At 31.3% G+C, this 18,798-nt stretch overlaps 2 protein-coding genes across 3 annotated transcripts; one reads left to right on the top strand and one right to left on the bottom strand.

Annotated features, from left to right (window-relative positions):
• Positions 1-1,788: 1,788 nt before the first annotated feature.
• LOC137832722 (fatty acid amide hydrolase) lies at positions 1,789-10,081 on the top strand. Of its 2 annotated transcripts, none has more exons than XM_068641032.1 (21): positions 1,789-1,973; positions 2,118-2,256; positions 2,368-2,477; positions 2,658-2,718; positions 2,985-3,172; positions 3,270-3,399; positions 3,515-3,592; positions 3,688-3,835; positions 4,586-4,698; positions 4,781-4,856; positions 5,450-5,521; positions 5,735-5,786; positions 6,440-6,520; positions 6,605-6,688; positions 6,767-6,870; positions 7,021-7,113; positions 7,471-7,539; positions 8,115-8,179; positions 9,022-9,083; positions 9,670-9,765; positions 9,864-10,081. In XM_068641032.1, the coding sequence occupies exons 2-21, from the start codon at positions 2,178-2,180 to the stop codon at positions 9,924-9,926; spliced, it is 1,824 nt and encodes a 607-aa protein (XP_068497133.1). In that variant the 5' UTR covers positions 1,789-1,973; positions 2,118-2,177; the 3' UTR covers positions 9,927-10,081. The 2 variants fall into 2 exon arrangements, with proteins under 2 accessions (XP_068497133.1, XP_068497134.1); XM_068641033.1 differs by having other exon boundaries at positions 1,856-2,020.
• A 775-nt stretch (positions 10,082-10,856) lies between these two features.
• LOC137832724 (phosphoglycerate mutase-like protein 1) lies at positions 10,857-17,349 on the bottom strand. The gene is given in 11 exon segments (XM_068641037.1): positions 10,857-11,145; positions 11,226-11,267; positions 11,567-11,686; positions 13,307-13,395; positions 13,489-13,563; positions 15,018-15,180; positions 16,217-16,296; positions 16,418-16,525; positions 16,677-16,723; positions 16,726-16,755; positions 17,201-17,349. Coding segments are annotated over 11 exon segments (888 nt in total). The 5' UTR covers positions 17,322-17,349; the 3' UTR covers positions 10,857-11,132.
• Positions 17,350-18,798: the final 1,449 nt, after the last annotated feature.

The raw sequence follows: 18,798 nt of genomic DNA, 5'->3' as shown, positions 1-18,798 counted from the left end.
TAAATTTCCCACGGATTATTGTATTCTTGTAAAAGGAAATCATCATATTTGTTAATAGATAAAATGAAAAAAAAAATGAAAACAGAAGTATACATTAAAACAGGGTGGTCAAAACTTTTTTTGAAAAATTATACTTTAGAAACTCCATCAGTTAGGAGTAAATTTATAATTAAATAATATAAAAAATAATTAAAATAATAAAATTGAGAATTATAACATGAGTGTAAAAAAAAAATAGACATTTTTTTTATATTGAGTCTTTTAAGTATTTATGACTTGTGAGTGTTTTCGTAAAAAATCTTGATACTATTCTCTCAAATTGTTACATTTTATTAATTATTTTATCGATACTTTCATTTCATTTTAAAATTGTATGTGTTTCATTTAACTTCAAATTTCGGTTGCTAAAAGTTTTTATTATAGATTAAGAAAAATAATAATTAAGAAGTTATTTTAAATTTAATTTAATTTTATAAGATCGAGTTTTGGGTTGGGATTTTTTATCATAGATAATCTGATAATAAAAGTTGATGACAAATGACCACATAATACGTCTAATTATTTTTCTTTAAAAATGATTTTAAATAATTTTAATACTATCTTTAAATAAACTTTAACCTAATTTAATCTTATAAAATATATTTATAAAATAAATTTTATACTTACTTATATATCTAGAAAATTATTTATTTAATGGATATTAGATCTAAAAAATCAACCATTATGTAAAACTTAATTAGTGTTTCAGAATCTTATGGACAAAAATATATTTTATTCTTATTATTGAATATAAGTTCCTTGCATTTTAGGGAGAAGGTCGATATCATGCAGCATATGGATAACAAACATGGAACACGACAATTAACCATATACAGACACTTCTGATGTTGACAATAATTAACATAAATTTATTATATTAACCAATGTATTTTTAAGAAAACATTATATTTGCGGCTAAATTAGTTAAGTTCACTAAATACTAGTTTAAAAAATATTTGAAGACAGATACACGAATATGAATATTAAGTATAATTATAAAGTCTTACTCATGTTTATATTACTTCAAAATTTTAGTTTCTATTCTTTTATTAGGTCAAATTTGACATTGTTTTTAGTTTTTCTAAAATTATGAATTATGAATTATGAATTTTGATTTATGATTTTTTAAAAATTTTAAAATTTAAAATTTTGGTTCGTATTACTTATCCTGCTGAAATTTTTTTTTCCTAATATATAACTTTTTACTGATATTATATTTGAAATACTGAATTAACTTCTGGTTAAATACTGCACTACCAAAATCAAAACACAATTATTTTATGGGGATTAAAAAATATATTTGAGGTAATTATAAAATAACTAAGAATTTAATCTCATATTTATAATCTATAAGTTTTTAACACGTATTTTAAATTATACGTATTCAATACTATACTCATATAATACTCTCATACAATACGGTAGAAGATAAAGTTTTAATTTTATAAACACATCTTTTAAATTATACGTATTGAATACTACACTCATAGATAACTAGAAGGTAAAATTTTAATTTAAAAATATTTGTTAGATTTTTATAATTCAAATTATTGTAATATAGTTTTAAAAAAGAAAAATTACATTAATTTTTTTAAAATTTTAAATTTATTATATAAAATTTTATTATAATTATGAAAATAAATAATATTTTTTTTTGAATTAACTATGAAAAGACATTTTTATTAATTTATATAATTATATAATATATAGATGTTTATATTATACAGATTACAGGTCTTTATGTTATGTAGAATTTACAACACTCAAAGCCAAGGTACACGACTTTAATAGATTAGTTGGTTTCACCAACCGTAAGAAAGATTTGAATATGGAAACGTGGTTTTTGTGATAAGAGCATTTATGAAACAACATCCACAAGACAGTGACATGGCCGAACTCACAGAACCATCGACGCTTCCCTACAAATGAAAAAGGTTACGATCACTTTCTTTACTTCATCGCTCAAATCACAATTTAATAGGTTTCGCTCTGCAATTGCAATTTCCTACTTCCTTTTTCGCTTTCGTCGTTTCTTCTCCCGCCGATTCCAATTTACTTGTTTCGTTTTATTTTTCAAGGTTTGAATTCAGTTACGAAGTTGAAAGAAGAGGATCGTCGGTGTTTCGAAATCTCTGAAGATGGGGAAAAAACGTGTAATGTTGCCGGCTAAGGACGTTGACTTGTCCTCAATTAAGTACGAACGTGAAGTGGTTCAAGGTAATTTAACTGGCTTATTCTGCAATCATGCTGATTTTGCAGTTTCTGATACTAACATCTGATTCCATTTTCTTTCTTTCTTTCTTTTGTTTGTTTATTTATTTCTTGCAGCTCCGCATTTGACTGGATTTGTGTTTAGATTATTTGTGAGGATACTTGAACTTCCGCTGATCGGCCCTATGATCATTAATGTTTTGAAGAAGCAAAATAAAATTGACAAGGTGTGTGTTTTGTAGCTGAAATTAGTGACTAATGTCTTATTCTTATGTCTCATGGTTAAAGGTGTTTTGTTTCAGTTTGTCATTGTTGTTTATGAACAATACTTCAGTTGCGTGTGCTCGACAGTAGCATTGCAAATTGACTATATGTTGTCCGTTTATTTTTCTTTCTTATTATGACAGATATTGCAGCACACTGTGATACCTGAGGAACCCATGTTTAAGCCTGAATATCCACCTCAAGGTGGCTCCCTCTCCTCATCTGTGAATGAATTGTTTCTTTTCAATATTGCAGTCTTAATAGTATAATTGTATGCTTAAATTGTTGGTGGGTTTATATGTTGGATTTACTTAAATTTGAAGTTCTTTAAGACAATTAGAATGGGATAGGAGGAACAAATTTCCCTTAGATAATAATGGATATTAGTAATTGTGTCAAATTATTTGCCTTACATTCGAGGATGCTTGCTTATTATATAACCCTCCTTGATGTTTGTAATGTTACTTTAGAAACGGAACCTGGTGTTGTTGTCCTTGAAGAAGATGGGAGACCTGAAGATCGAGTTGTGTCTGCCTTGAAGTGTCTTCCACATTATGATGCTGCTGAATTTTTGGAAAATTCACATGCATCCTTTCGGTACTGGAAAATACGCGACTATGCTCATGCTTATCGATCTAGAAAAGTAACCCCATCCTTGGTATGTCACATTTTGTTGCCATCAACTGAGTACAGTTTTGTCTTCTCTTTATTCAAATTAAATTGTAAAATGAAACAATTTCGCTTGGAATTTATAGGTTGCCGAGCACATAATCTCCATTATAGAGGAGAATGGAGGAAATAAACCTCCTATACCACTATTGATATCCTTTGTAGCTGAGGAAGTCCGAGAGCAGGCGGCAGCATCTACTCAGAGGTTTGAAGCAGGTAATCTTGTATGATTCTGATGCTTACCTAAATCTTTCACACATGATTATGTTGAGACATGGTGGGAACAGACACACAGTTACGCAAGTTATATTCTTGGACTTTGATCATGTAGGAAATCCATTGTCGATATTGGATGGAATTTTTATGGCCATCAAAGATGACATCGATTGTTATCCTCATCCATCTAAGGGTAAGTATATCCCGTCTAAGTTCATGTATATCTTGGCATCATATTTTGTCCAAGTAATTGAAAAAAGCCTTTGAATTTTCTTCTGATGATGACAGGAGCATCGACATGGATGCATGAGGTACGTACTGTAAAGAAGGATGCAGTCTGTGTTTCAAGACTGCGAAGCTGCGGTGTCATATTCGTAGGGAAAGCAAATATGCATGAGTTAGGAATGGGTACAACAGGAAATAATCCTAATTATGGGTAAGTTTATAATATGTTAATTTAAATCTTGATGTCACTATCTGCATAATGATTTTTTCTTGCTTTTCCTAATATATTTACAGGTTTTAAATTTAGCCCATTCTTCCTTCTTTCCATATATTTATCTAATATGTTAACAAATGTCTTTGTGTTGTCATTCACTTCACTTGTTTTTCATCTTTTTTGTTTGAAACATAAGAAACATTATTGAAAGGTACAAAATGTGATATGGCAACATAATAGACTCTGTCTCATAACGAAGTTGTGTCAATTATTATATAAAGAAGTAGAAGAGTAGCAGGGGATTGCACCCTCGTTTAAAATGAAGAGAGCATGTGTAAGGGAATCTGCCAATGTGACAGTTAGGGGCAGTAAGGAATCTGTTGAAGGGACTAAAAGGAAGGAAGGGAGTGAGGTTGGGGTGGTAAACAGGAGTTGAGTGCGGAATTGGATGTGAGGTTAAAGGTCTGTCAAATGACCTGCATTGTCTTTTCTTCTTTGTTTTCTGTTATTTCTTTCTCAGTTTTATGCAATTACTGGGCCTGATTCCCTAGTTATGTGAACTGAGAAGAAGTTTCTATCACAAGGACACGTGTCAAAGGCCTCTAGGAATTAAAGGATAGTTTTCCACACCAGTAATTTCCGTGAATCTTACATAACATTGAAAACTGTTTTGGTTTGCTTGTATTTTTTAGTGTTCATCAGAATCTACCTCCGTTGATTACTCAACTGATTTTTCTTGAGTTGCAGAACTGCAAGAAATCCTCATGCACCTGATCGGTATACTGGTGGATCTTCTTCAGGTCCAGCTGCAATTGTTGCTTCTGGAATATGTTCTGCTGCATTGGGAACTGATGGTGGAGGTTGTACAAATCTAATGTATTAAACTAATTTTTTGGCAAATTTTTTATGCAATATATTTTTAAAATTTTTGGAAAACGGCAGGTTCAATCCGTATTCCTTCTTCCCTTTGTGGTGTGGTGGGATTGAAGACGACATATGGGCGGACAAGCATGGAGGGGTAATTTCTTGTACTATGCGATGGATCAATCATTACTAGCTCTTTATGTCTAGTATTTGCTCTTCAAAAAAGTTTTTTTTTTTGTATTTTGTACCACATTGTAGCAACAATTATGATTTGTGATCCTATTCCTATTAGTTGGGGTCAGGATTTTGACCATTTTCTATTCTGACTGTGAAATGAAATTACTATTTTCTCCCTGGGCATTCATATCAAAGACAACCCTGAGAAGTTTGGTCAAGGAAGAAGAAAACCATGGTTGAAAACATAGTTAACAAGATGTTGAAGAAACTCCTTTATGGCTAATTGAAGAAAGTTTGTTGTATTAGACTTAAAATATATGAGCCAAATACCTCATGACTATGAGGGGGAAAATCAACAATTTAATCTATTACATTGAAAATGCCTCTGTTTTCATCTTTTAGCTTCTTATTCAATATACCATCAGATGGCATTGGTGTTCTCTATTCAATTGGTTAGAATTAAAAAGGATATGGAAACTAAATATTTAGTTGTATTAGAAAACATTGTAGTGTTTGGCTAGCTAAAGTTGTTATGTATTGAGCATTCACCTGTTTTGGTTTTATTTACAGGTCATTATGCGATTCTGGGACTGTGGAAATTATTGGTCCTATTGCTTCATCAGTGGAGGACGTCATGCTAGTGTATGCAATGCATACTTCTCACTTTCTCTTTTATGCTACCTTTTTCAGACTAACTCTTTCATTTTACTTGACTGCTCTCAACTTTACACGTGCATGTGGACTTCAAGCTGTTTGGTTTAGAAATTCAGTTGTTGATATCAAGTATAAAACCCTTATAACTATGGCTTGATTTCTTAAAGATATATAACAGATCTTTTGGTCCTAATGATTCAGGTATGCGGCAATGTTGGGAGCGTCGCCTGCAAATAGAATCAGTTTAAGACCGGTAAGTTTTGTTGTTGTTGTTGGAAAATTGCCTTAATTAGTCACCCTAAGCCTGCCTTATTATGGCCTCTTTGAGCTGCCTGAACTGCAACCTCGAGTACATTAATTGCCTAAAGATGTGACCAAGGTAATTCTTATAAGGCTTGGACAATTCTCATCTCAAAAACTGGTTTAATTGTGTTGAATTAGGTCACAAGCCTAAATTCAAGAAGGAACTACATAGCTAATTTTGTGGATTGAGTTAGTCTCTTCAAGTAATTTTTCATTAAATAAAGCCAAATCGTTTTTTCATAACAAAATTAGTGACAAGAAAAACTAGGGTCCAACTTTGGAACATTGACCCCAGTCATTTAAAAGCACTAACTGAAAAGGAGATGTATCAAACCTAGGAGAGTAGATTACCGTGACGTTGACAATTTCTGTGTCCCAGCCATAACCAAGTAAACCTGTACCTATAATAACATTTTACGCTTCCCTTGTACTGCTACTCTTTCTAAATAATATTTTTTAGACCTATAATTCTATGTTATGGATGTGTATATGACATACGAAGTACTAAACCAACTCGAGTGTGTTTTTCTATACTTTATTCTCTATACAAAACTTAGCTATTAGTGAGTAAGTTTGATGCATATATTTTTGTGTTTATTGTAGTCACCACCTTGTTTGCCAACTCTGTCATCCAATGACCATTCAAATGCCTTGGGATTTTTAAGAATAGGAAAGTACACTCCGGTAATTACCTTATCCTTTCAAAATAGATTTTGTGCAGTTTTATGTGACATACTTTTTCTAAATAATATATTTATTCTTGTGAAGTGGTTTAATGACGTGCATTCAACTGAAATATCCGATAAATGCGAGGATGCACTTAATCTACTGTCAAAGGAGCATGGTTGTGAAGTAAGTTCATCATTCTATCATTTAATACACTAGCATGATAGATTTAAACAGCGCTAAGTAGTGTATATTTATTTGAAGATTATAGAAATTGTTATACCAGAGCTTCTTGAGATGCGAACTGCGCATGTCGTTTCTATTGGCTCTGAATGCTTATGTTCGCTGAATCCTGATTGTGAAGACGGGTATGTTTGAGTATATACTGAAGCCTGGTAATTTCATTTTGTAGTCCAAATTGTTAAAAGACACCTTCTAGTCTGTTATTAAAAGTCGTTAATATTAGGCCGTGCCTATAGAAGTTTATCGTGGCTTCCTCTATTTCTTTGCTTCCGTAGGAAAGGTGTAAAATTGGCATATGATACTCGGACAAGTTTGGCTCTTTTTCGGTCATTTACAGCAGCAGATTATGTTGCAGCCCAATGTATCAGGTGAGAGAAGACTTTATAATAAACATGACAAACATATGTTCCTGTACTTACTCATGACCTTGGAAAATGATATATTACAATTGTAATGATATCTTGACACCCTTTGTTTTGTATACAAGTACTTAAAAACTTGTTATAATAATATAATAATATGAATGTTTAAATTAACAAGATAATTTTTAAGTATTATATTATCATACCATTATAATAAAGATGTCAAGTAATTGTATTTTATAAAGGGTGTCAAAATATAATTTTTCAATCTTTTAAATTAATAACCGTCAGAACAGACTGACTAATGTAAACCATACTAGAAATTGTGTATGTAGATTCTAAAATTTATGGTAAATGTTTCAGACGAAGGAATATGTATTACCACATGGAGATTTTCAAGAAAGTGGATGTCATAGTAACTCCGACCACTGGGTATGTATAACATGGTAGAGTACTCCTTAGTGTAAAGGACCCCTGCAATTATTCAGTTCATTTAAGCGGATTTGCTTTTTTTCTATAATTCTTTGAATGGCTTGGAAATTAGTTTTTGACAGTATGGATAACGGTATATATGTTTGATGGCATTATTGGTATGAAAATAGCTATATTTTCACGATAGTATAAAAAATATACTTATTTTTTTATAGATGAATATTAATTGTTAATATGTTAATTTTGTTAAATGGAAAGACACCTGAACCCACGACTCATTTGTTCTTCTTTTCTATTTTTACCCTCAAGTCATGTTTCTTCCATCCAAGAAATAAAAAGATTGAAAGACAAACGGTCCTATCAGATATGATCGTCTCAGGTCTGTTATATTAGTGGCAGCTCTAGTGGGTTGTATTTATGGATAATTTTGGGGAGGATGGGACTGAAAAACAAAGATCATTGACACAAAAAAAAATAAAAATTCAACATCTTATTTTGGATGTAAGGTTTTGGTGTTTTGGCTGGAATACTAGATATGGAGGAACTGCACCTGAACTGTCTTTTGTTTATAACAGCATGACAGCACCCAGAATACCTCCTAGTGCTCTTAAAAGTGGTGAAACAGATATGCAGACTACAGGTAATCAATTAGCGTCACCTTTTTAAGTCACAGCTTCATGATATTTTTCTTCTGAAATGATTTCCATTGCAGCATTGTAATTAATTTTATATCCGATATCATACACTGTTGCAGTCTAATAATATAAAGGACAAAGTACAATTTTGTAAGCATTTTCGGTCTTCTCTAATTAAAATTAATGTTTCTCCGGTAACTAATGAAAACCTTAAATGTCAACCTTAATTAAATGGGTTACGAGATAAGACTTTATTTTTTATTGGAAAACTGTATCTGAAGTGTCTAAACTTGCACTTATTTTTGTTATAATCCTTGTTAAGTTTTTAAATCAAACGATGACATGTGGATGGTTTTCTCACATTACATAGCCTTAACAATGACCTAGAATTAAAAAGGTAAATTTATTCGTTATTATTTAATTTGAGAGCTTAGTAATAAGAATATGAGGAATTTATGTAAGTATTGCCCGAAGTAAACTTGTCCGTTGATAGAACATGAGTTAATGATCTTTGGACTTGTAGGTTAACAAAATAAAAGTGTCACCAACTATAGCCGTAAGACTTTGAATCCATAAACTATTTTATCATGAGTAGAAGAATCTCAAGTTGAATGTTGGTGGCAATTATTTACACTGAACATTGTGTGACTCCATTCGAGCAGGCTTAAGTACAAAACATCTTTTAAATTTTCGGATTGGGTTTGTAATGAGACAATGATATCTTGATTCATTTTTCCTTATTAGAACAAAATCATTCTTGACCGGTCGAAGTAAAATGTCATGCGACTACTCTGCTTATTATAATAACTTGTCTCTTTACATATGTTAACTCAGTTTTTTTTTTCAGCTAACCTTATGCAGTTCGTTGTTCCTGCAAATCTTCTGGGACTGCCTGCCATTTCTGTCCCGGTGAGTGAGAGTGAAATCAATCAGTGATGAATAATGTTTGTTATTTCGTTATGAAAGTAAATGCCATTATTATAGCTAATTTTGAACAATATTTAGTCAGTTTGGATAAATTTCTCACCAAAGGTTTATAAGAGAAGAAAATAAAATAAATCATGAAGTAAAATGAATTTTTGTTAAAAAATAAACTTTAAGCCCAACTCAACCTTATAAAACTTGACCTATAAGGTGAGTTGTCTAAAAAATTATTGTTAGGATAAACTTTAAATGACTCTAATACCATGTTAAAAACCGAACTTTAAGCTTAACTCAACTTTATAAAATTGACTTATAAAAAATGAAATATCTTAATCTCTAGTTAATATGGGATCTCCAATAATTTTGCTCCTTACATTTGTTAAAATCAACTTAATTGAATCAATGCTGAACTTTTGTCTTCTCCATAATATTTTACAAGGAGTGTTGTAACTTGGAAATTAATATTTGTTTCAATTGAGAAGTTTCGATAAACTAGAAGTTAATCTAAATAAAGTGAATACTTATCATATATATGCAGTTTATTTATTGGACTAAAATGTTTTGTGTGCAGGTTGGTTACGATAAAGAGGGACTTCCAATAGGTTTGCAAATAATGGGTGGACCATGGGCGGAAGCTACTATTCTGCGGGTAGCCTCTGAAGTTGAGGTTCGTATATTTTAATAAGGCCTCCCCACTTATTTTGTCATTTTACATGTTTTGTTATTATGTTTTTTTGTTGTTTAAGTTCTTCCTAACTTATTCAGAAACTCTGCGGCGAGACAAAGAAAAAGCCCGCGTCATATTATGATGTTCTGAAGGCCAACTGAAGCGAAGATATTCTGAAGGCTGGATTTATTTTTTGGGAATTGGCATCCATATACCAAATGCATTGTGCTTTCATATTCCGGGCATCCCATTTCTCCGAACAATTTATGATTTGATAAGTTTTTAGATTTATGAGCAAATGCTCTGTGCTTTCATATTCCGGGCATCCCATTTATCTGAACAATTTATGATTTGATAAGTTTTTAGGAAATAATTTATGCAGAGAAGGGTAGTAATAATTTAAAAACAAAATCAAACATCATTTAAAAAATCACAAGTGAAAAGTAATATGCCCATTGTATTTCATATTTACCACACTGTTAAGCATTAGTTAGAAATGGCAAATAACAAAGTGATTCGGGGGGTCCATCAGCCTACCACTGATATAATAAGGGGGGTTGGGGATTTCTTTCTGCAGTTCATCAATTAGATAAAAAAAAGAAAGTCTTATTTAATTCGTTATTATTTTGGAAAACTCCTTCAAAAATATATTATGGAAAATTTATTTTAAAAAAAACATCCTAAAAGTTTATAAATACGTTCTGAAAAGTTTTATTATGAAAAACCAGAAATATATTTCCTGAATTTTGGATAACATACTTGAAAATATTCTGGAAAAACTAATGTAGATGCCATTTTTAAAAAGGAAAAAATAGTCTTTTCCAAATAATTGGGTTGTTGGTAAATTTGTTGGGAGTGCGGAAAGAAACATCTATTATAAGATGGATCGATATTTTTAAACTAATCAGTCCACCATTCTGACGAGCTAAAAGTCTAGTTCCACGACCTGTTTTTCTATTTATTTAAAATTAATATATTATATTATATTATTTGAAATATACAAATAAACGATAAAATTGTAATTTAAATCATTAATATTTATAATTTATGTTTTAATTACAATAGATAACTTTATTAGAAATAGATAATCATTTATTTAAATTTATCAGTTAAAAACATTGATTAACCAATTAAAAATTTAGAAAATATTTATATAATCAAGCATTTTCAACTTGTCTACTTATGATGATGAGCCAATACTGAGTAGATTTAAAATGAGTTGGTTGGACAAGTACCTCAGAAGCAACTTTAAGCATAATTTGGGAAATATGAAATACCGTATGGTGCATTTTCTGAGTCAAATGAAAGTTTCTGCAGAACCTCTTTAAGCATCCTGCAGGTATCTTGCCTGAATTTGTGTGGTCATCCTATTCTGTCACACTACAAGGTAAGAAATAAATAAAAAAAAAATCCTGACTGGTGAAAGGAGGCTCTTAAAATTATTTAGTATGTATTCATACCGATCAACAATGACCATGGAGCGAAGCTCACAGTTGGCAAAGCTGCAAAGAATTGTTGAAACCAGACAATTATTCCCTACTGTACAAAAACGAAGAGTACATAGAAGCGCCAGTTACTTGAACGTCACCCCATGTCTAAAAATTTAAGGCACCACATGAAACAACGGGAATAGTACTTTTTGAACTGATGCAAACAAAACCGGTGGGAACTAAATTGTAGAGTAATCCATGACTAAACAATATGTTTTCATTTAAAAAGAATCAAAACAACGAACTCAGTTAGCTCCAGAGGATGTGAATAACAAATAACCACATGCAATGCAAGGCATCGGTGAACTTACGGCTTTGATAATTCTTTCTTCTCCAAGTGATGGCTGTAATTTCCAAAAGCACATAGAGTATGAAACAAGAATGATCTATGCGTCACAATTGCTATCTCCTTCTCTTTTCTTGTCCCCAACCTGTGATGAAGTGACAAGTAAAGTTGGAGTCACACATATGAACCCAACATATTGGATGGAAATTTCCAGCTAGATAAAAATCATCGAAGTTATAAGGAAAAAAAACATTGTTTTTTCTAAAGGAAAAATTACATAAAGATAACTATCGATAATTAAAAGATATAGAAGTTATAAGGCAAAAAAAACATTGTTTTTTCTAAAGGAAAAATTACATAAAGATAACTATCGATAATTAAAAGATATACAACTTCGTATTTGGTGGAATGTGTGAAAAAAAGGTATTTGATAGCAAATTCTAGTTACAAACACGAGGAATGCAAAGTTACAGGAAAAAAGATTTTTTTTTTTTTTTGTGCTTTTCTAAACAAAAATTGCATAAATCTTGAAGTACCAATAATCACTAGATATATGAATTAATATAGCTAAAATACATCTGTTCCAATAACATAAAACAGTCAGCAAGAAGTTATCTATTTATTTTTCACAAAAATGTAATAGACACTAACGATTCCCGTGACAGCCCCTTAGAGAAGATTCACACAATACTCAGCAGTTCCCAGTACCAACTAAAAATACTAGACGTGATGGCAACATGAATTCAGGAAAGGCAACTTGATCTTATCTTTCTATCACAGAGAAATATACTATTCTAGTGTATTAACGACTACAAAGCCAAGTATTGACTTTGTAAAACATATAAGTTCAATTGTACTATTCTAGTGTAATTCCCAAATTCTATAGCTGAGTAGTAATTTTTCACAAAAATGTAATAGACACTAACGATTCCCGTGACAGCCCCTTAGAGAAGATTCACACAATACTCAGCAGTTCCCAGTACCAACTAAAAATACTAGACGTGATGGCAACATGAATTCAGGAAAGGCAACTTGATCTTATCTTTCTATCACAGAGAAATATACTATTCTAGTGTATTAACGACTACAAAGCCAAGTATTGACTTTGTAAAACATATAAGTTCAATTGTACTATTCTAGTGTAATTCCCAAATTCTATAGCTGAGTAGTAATTTTTTATTTAGGTAACGGGGAGGAGGTTAGGTCCTTGCTAAAATATCAGTATAGGGTAATACAGTATCAGAAGGTCATGCAGCAAATTGGACATTAATATTTTACCAACTGATATAGTTCACAATAGGAAGATAAGGCCAGCTTACTTTTCGAAAAACGCATGGAGTAATCTCATGATTCACATCTACTACGCATGACTCTTTATGCAAGTTGTTCTCACACAAGGTCTCAAAGACCGATGTCTGAAAAGGTGGTCCTCAGATACCTCTAAGACTTGGATGTGTTCCTCCAATGCACGGCTCCTACTACTAAGTGATCACACAAATAGGGTGCTCTCTCCCGCTTCTCGGTCGTGGTTATTATGCACAATAAGGGAGATAAAGTTTTTTTTTTAATTAGATTCACCTGGCTATAATCTTTGTCATTTGGAAATGTTAAATGTGAATAGCATTATGTTCTGCAGGTTGGATATAGTGTTCTTGTAGTCATGTTTAATCTAGCAATTGGTGGGGTTGAAGGAGTTGGTCAGGATAAGTAAAGCCCTGGGGGAACAAAAAGTATAACATAAAAATTCCCAGTAACTGAATCGTACCAGTTCATGAACTTCAGCCCTCTAGCTGCAAGTTCTTCTTCGGTCTCTCTAACATCGGTCTTCCACCAAGTATCCTCATTACTGTCGATCTGAAAAGAAAATAAAAGTGACTGGGCAAAACCCTAAGAGAACAAATTATAATTTGCCAGAATTTGGTTACGTGAAAAATTATAGGTACTTGCCTGTGAAAAATCAATTGCAGGAAAAAGAGAACGATACTCGCTGATGCTTCTTCTTTTGTCGCAGGGATGAACCCCCTGCATGAGAAAACATATGCAGAAATCTGTAGAGGTTCATATGATGACCTCAATAACAAGCTTAAAGAAGCTTACATAAAAACTAAAAGATGTACTAATATTGTGTATAAACATAAAATACAACTTCTGACAATATTTAGGGGGGAAAAGTAAATGAAGAAGCAACCTTTAACCTTATTAGTGATTTTATATGCAACCCAAATTTAAATTTAATTTGTGATTCATATTTTTATACATCAATTATCCAATGACCTTGTAATAATCTAAAACTTTTATAGAAAAATATCAAAGTTTGTTGAACAGGATATTTCACATTTTTTTTCATTCAAGTCTTTATTAGAAATAAAAAATCAAAATCATTTTATTCGATTTCTGTAAACGCCAACTAGCAACACCTGCTATGACTAAAGTTTGCCAAGCTTTTCCATCATGCAGCAGTATGCCTTTGAATTGTGGCCTAGATAGATTAAATCTCATCAAACACACCATCAGAGTACAAAAGAAAATATAGTTAGAATTATCATTTTTTGAAGGGAATTATAAGCAAAAAGAAAAGGATTTGAATAATTTGAAATTCATTTCTTAAAACTGAAAACAAAGTGGACTTGTGTAGATTTATACATCTGTTAAAAAAAACAGAGTTAAGTGGTAGATTAATTGTTACCTAGCTTATGAAAGAAGCTAACAATTGGGATAGAAAACAATTTCTATTATGGTAATCGTTGCATGGAACTAATAGAGAGAAACATTATTTTATAATGATAATAAAAGATATAGTATTAGACACATGTGAAATCAGCCTCAATGTTGTTGGCCGTCTAAAGTTCAGTGCATCTAAACTTCAACATTTGGAACGCAAAGATGTATGGCACTAGGAAAGTCGCATTTTGGTAGTTAAGGGTTGTGATCAATGACAGACTTTGATACCATCTAGAATTTGAGCTATGCCTAACTTAAGCCCAAAAGCAGTTCATCATGTGAGGATTGCCTAAGCCTTTATAAGCTTTACTTTCGCCATTCATCTATAATCAATGTGAGATCTCAATAACAACCACAGCAATAACAGATATAGTATTTGATACATGCATGCATGAAACCAGCCTCAATGTTGGCTGTCTGTCTATTGTGTCTAAAGTTCAACATCTAATGGCAGTCTGGACTTATTTTCAATGCACAAAAACCTGAATTTAAATATTCCTCTTGCTCCATCCTTCAATCTCAGTGCCTAACATGCAATGCGAGAATAGGTCTATTGACTGGGAAGTAATAACATTTTGAATTCTCCTCACCCCGTTTTAGTTACAAGATATCCATTTTTTGTGACTTGCCCAAGCCGAGAAAGAGAATGAAAATTCCCTGTAGTACATGCATGTATCAATACGATATGTAACTGTCTCCTAGAAGAATGTCTTAGTGTCAATAGAGAGAAAAGGTTAGATTGTAAATTGACATACCAAACGTTCCCGACAAAGTTCAACAGCAACAATGGGAGGGCAATTCAGACTCGAAATTGCAGCACGACTGCTGTTTCCTGCATTTTCCACCATAAGAGGTACCACATCTGTTCTATTTGTGTAACCCTCACCTCCAAACACTCCAACAGCAGTTTGTAGTGTCCTAAAACCTTACATATTATGGCATTTCAGACAATTCATAAGAACGAACATTCCAATACGAAGTACATGAACCTAGAGCACAGCTTTATTCAACTAATACAACCTCATTCAGGAAGACACTCCATAACAGGAACAAGTTAGCATAATAATTTTTAGGGTTAACTAAGTTTTTAAGTATCTCATAAATTTATATATTTTCATTTCAGTTCCTACTAAAACATTTTGTTCTATTGAATGTCCAAAATATTTTTTTAATTTTACTTAAGTACCCAGTCGTTTCATTGTATCATCAACGAAATGATGTGACCATTACTTTCATCCTCCCGACTCATTCCTTTCTTCTTCAATCTCCTCCAACTTGCCAAGAGTGAGTTGACTGGAAAGCTGGAGGAGATTGGAAAGGAAAATGAGGAGTTGATTGATAAGCTGGAGAGAGGAAGAGGGAAGTGGGAAGTGACGGTCACACTATCCCATTGACAGAGTAAAGTATTTGGATAAAAATAAAAAGAATTTGGACAATAAAACAAATAATTTTAATAGGAACTCAATTGAAAATATTCAAATGTGATGTACTTGTAACTTAATTAAGCATGATTTCTATTTGATATTAAAGGAACTCATATTCCCCGCATAAACTATCTGATGTTGTTTCATAGTAGTTAGACACAACCACAGTCCATCACATTCATCAATCAATAAAAGCTGATCATGCTGCACAATGCAGATACGACAAATATAAAAACAGAGCAGTTTACACTGCAAAATAGTGCAGTGTTTCCATATGAAAAAAAGTTCCCAAAAAACACAGGAGGTCTAAGCCAAAAAAAAAAAATCAAAAGAAAGAAATAGCATGCCAACCTCACATGACATGGGAAATTTGTGAAAATGAAAAATGAATAATTTCCTGATCTTCAGCAGTTTGTTTTGGTACAATAGTTTAGAAATTAAGTACTCTTTCAAGAATAAAGAGGCACAGTTTCTCAATCCATACAAAAGCATTTAAGTCGCACACTAAAGAAGCAAACGCATGTTGATACCTCAATAAAGGAGATACTATGACAAGATCAATCCTCTTCATAGTCCCAGAATCACAGACATGTTTTCGCAAATTGTCAACCTGTCAGCAGTAAAAAATATTACACATTCATAACACTAAAGAATCTTCTCTAAACTACATCATGACATATAAGCTTCTCCTTTCTGAGCATGTTTCACACAATAAGTTTGTGGTGCTTTACCTCTTGCCAGCCTAATGGCGTAATATGCGCATCAAAATATTCAGACTTCATGTATGCATCGTAGTCCTTATCTCCCTCCACATTGTGGATCCCCTGTCCGTGCCTAACCTGGACATATGCGTTTTATAAGTTGGTAATATCTTGATTTGCATAGTTCAATCTTAAAATGTACTTGATAATGAAATATATAACATGTCAGCTTCAAGTTCACACCGGAAACAGTGTGTTGACTGAAAGTGAGTTTAATTTCAATACGAACCAGGTGAATGGTTTTGCAACGGTGCAATGGAAACACACATGGACCCCGCCACCACCACAATCCATAGTCTCTGACAAGCCTAAAAAACATTCACACAACACAACAGAAAGGGAAACAAAAGAAACATATATAGCATCAGTCAGAATCCAAGCGAGAGTCAAAACGATAACATCAAAATAAAAACAAAAACCGTAATCATAAGTGTTCCGAACTAGTAATTCACTAAACAATGAGTTATGCACATGAAATCGCATCGAGAGCGAGCTATTGCAGGAAATCTAAATCAACATGCAATTCAACAATTATCAGTAGATTGTTACAGTTGAATCAAATCAATAGGTTGCAATATTCAACTATTTGTTTCCTAATTCTTTGAATCCTGCTTCGGTAGATCTTCTGTTCTCACAACAAATATAACCTAAATGTGCTTCTCTTACACAAGCGCAAACTACGGAAAGCGGAATTTGCGTGGCCATTGGAAGAGAAGAAAAAGGAAAAGCGATGTGAGTGAGGAGGTAACACACCGGAGAAGCAGAGAGCAGAATGAGGAGAAATAAATGGAGATAAGCGGCGATGAAAGCGTGAAGAAGAAGCAAAAGATGGCTGTAACGTTGAGATGCTGCAATTTACAGTGCTCATGCTCATGTTCTTGCCGCTGACTAGAACGGCCTTCTAAATTTTAGTTTAATTTCGTTTCTTTTCTCGTGATGGTTGTTACCGGCGTTATAAACATGTTTTACTTAATAATTCCATAACTATTTGTAAAAATAACATTTTAAAGAGGAAAATATATTAAAATTAGATTAGTGAATCGTTAACAAATACTAAAGTAAAAAAAATTATTAATAATTTATTAAAAAATAAAAAATAAATTGTGTACAATTATTTATTTATAGAAAATAATAAATATATTACTTAGTTAAATTGCATGTTTAAAAATAATTTGTTATTTTTATTTAAACTATTTTATTATCTTAATTGATATTTTTAACTTTTTAATTATATAAATACTGGAGTAACTAAACTTAATAATGCAGACTGAAAACAAATATTAAGAAAATGTTAGAGATTCAAAGATGACAAAACGATTTTCAGTACTGAAATTAAATTTACGACTTAACATATTTCAAATTAAAATAAACTTTTTAAAATATAATGTACAAATATTGAGAATATATTTTATGTTTTCAAAACAAAACTATAAACGGAGTGATAGAAAATCAGTGTGTAGTTTAAGAAAACTTAAAAATTTATAAGTTTACTTTGATATAAAATTAAGAAATAAACTATAGTTAAAAATAATAACAAATTTAAGATGATATCTCAAAGTTATAGTGTTGTATTGATTCATTTTATAAACTTTAATTATACCTAATTATTAAAAGTCTGATTATATTATATTTTAAATAATTATTAATTATAATAATTTATGTTCTCAATGTCAAAAGTTTGAAAGTGGTTTCGAGATAATCCTTTTGTAATTATATATCAAATCAACAAGAGCAGTATGTTTTTGCACAGAATACTACTTCCCTTGATTTTTTGAAGAGTCACATCTTATTTATAGAGTTTATCATCATAAGAATATTATAATAATTTTAAATAATAATATTCTTATCTTTTGTATTCATGATAATATCAAACCAGATTAAATAATGTCAATTATATATTTTTCAATCATATATTTTTTTTCTTCATAATAATATTACAATAAATTTAAATAATAACGATAACATCTTTATTTTCAGAATAATATAACAATAAATTTAAATAATAACAATAGTATACAAATTCATAAGAAATAAATAAAAATCATTTGAATAAAAAATATTTATCAATCAATATCTTATTAGTTATTACCTATTTTTATGTAACTAAAAAGTTAATCTACGATATTTTACTAAAACATAACAACCATTTTTTCAATTATCTCATATCAATTTTCTATCCGTTATTGATCTAACCGAATACTACAATTTCATACAACTGAAAATATTAAATTAAGATTGAAAAGCTTTTTTTTATTCTTAAGATGACAGTCTTATTCAACACTTAGAATTTTAAATTTTAAAATTTTCATGTTGCACCAGTGTATTTCATTAAAACAATGTGTAATTATTTT

The sequence above is a fragment of the Phaseolus vulgaris genome, chromosome 6 (genome assembly GCF_000499845.2).
Source record: "Phaseolus vulgaris cultivar G19833 chromosome 6, P. vulgaris v2.0, whole genome shotgun sequence".
Taxonomy (NCBI): domain Eukaryota; kingdom Viridiplantae; phylum Streptophyta; class Magnoliopsida; order Fabales; family Fabaceae; genus Phaseolus; species Phaseolus vulgaris.
The sequence above is the reverse complement of the archived record's forward strand: the minus strand, read 5'-3'. Positions and strand labels throughout refer to the sequence as shown.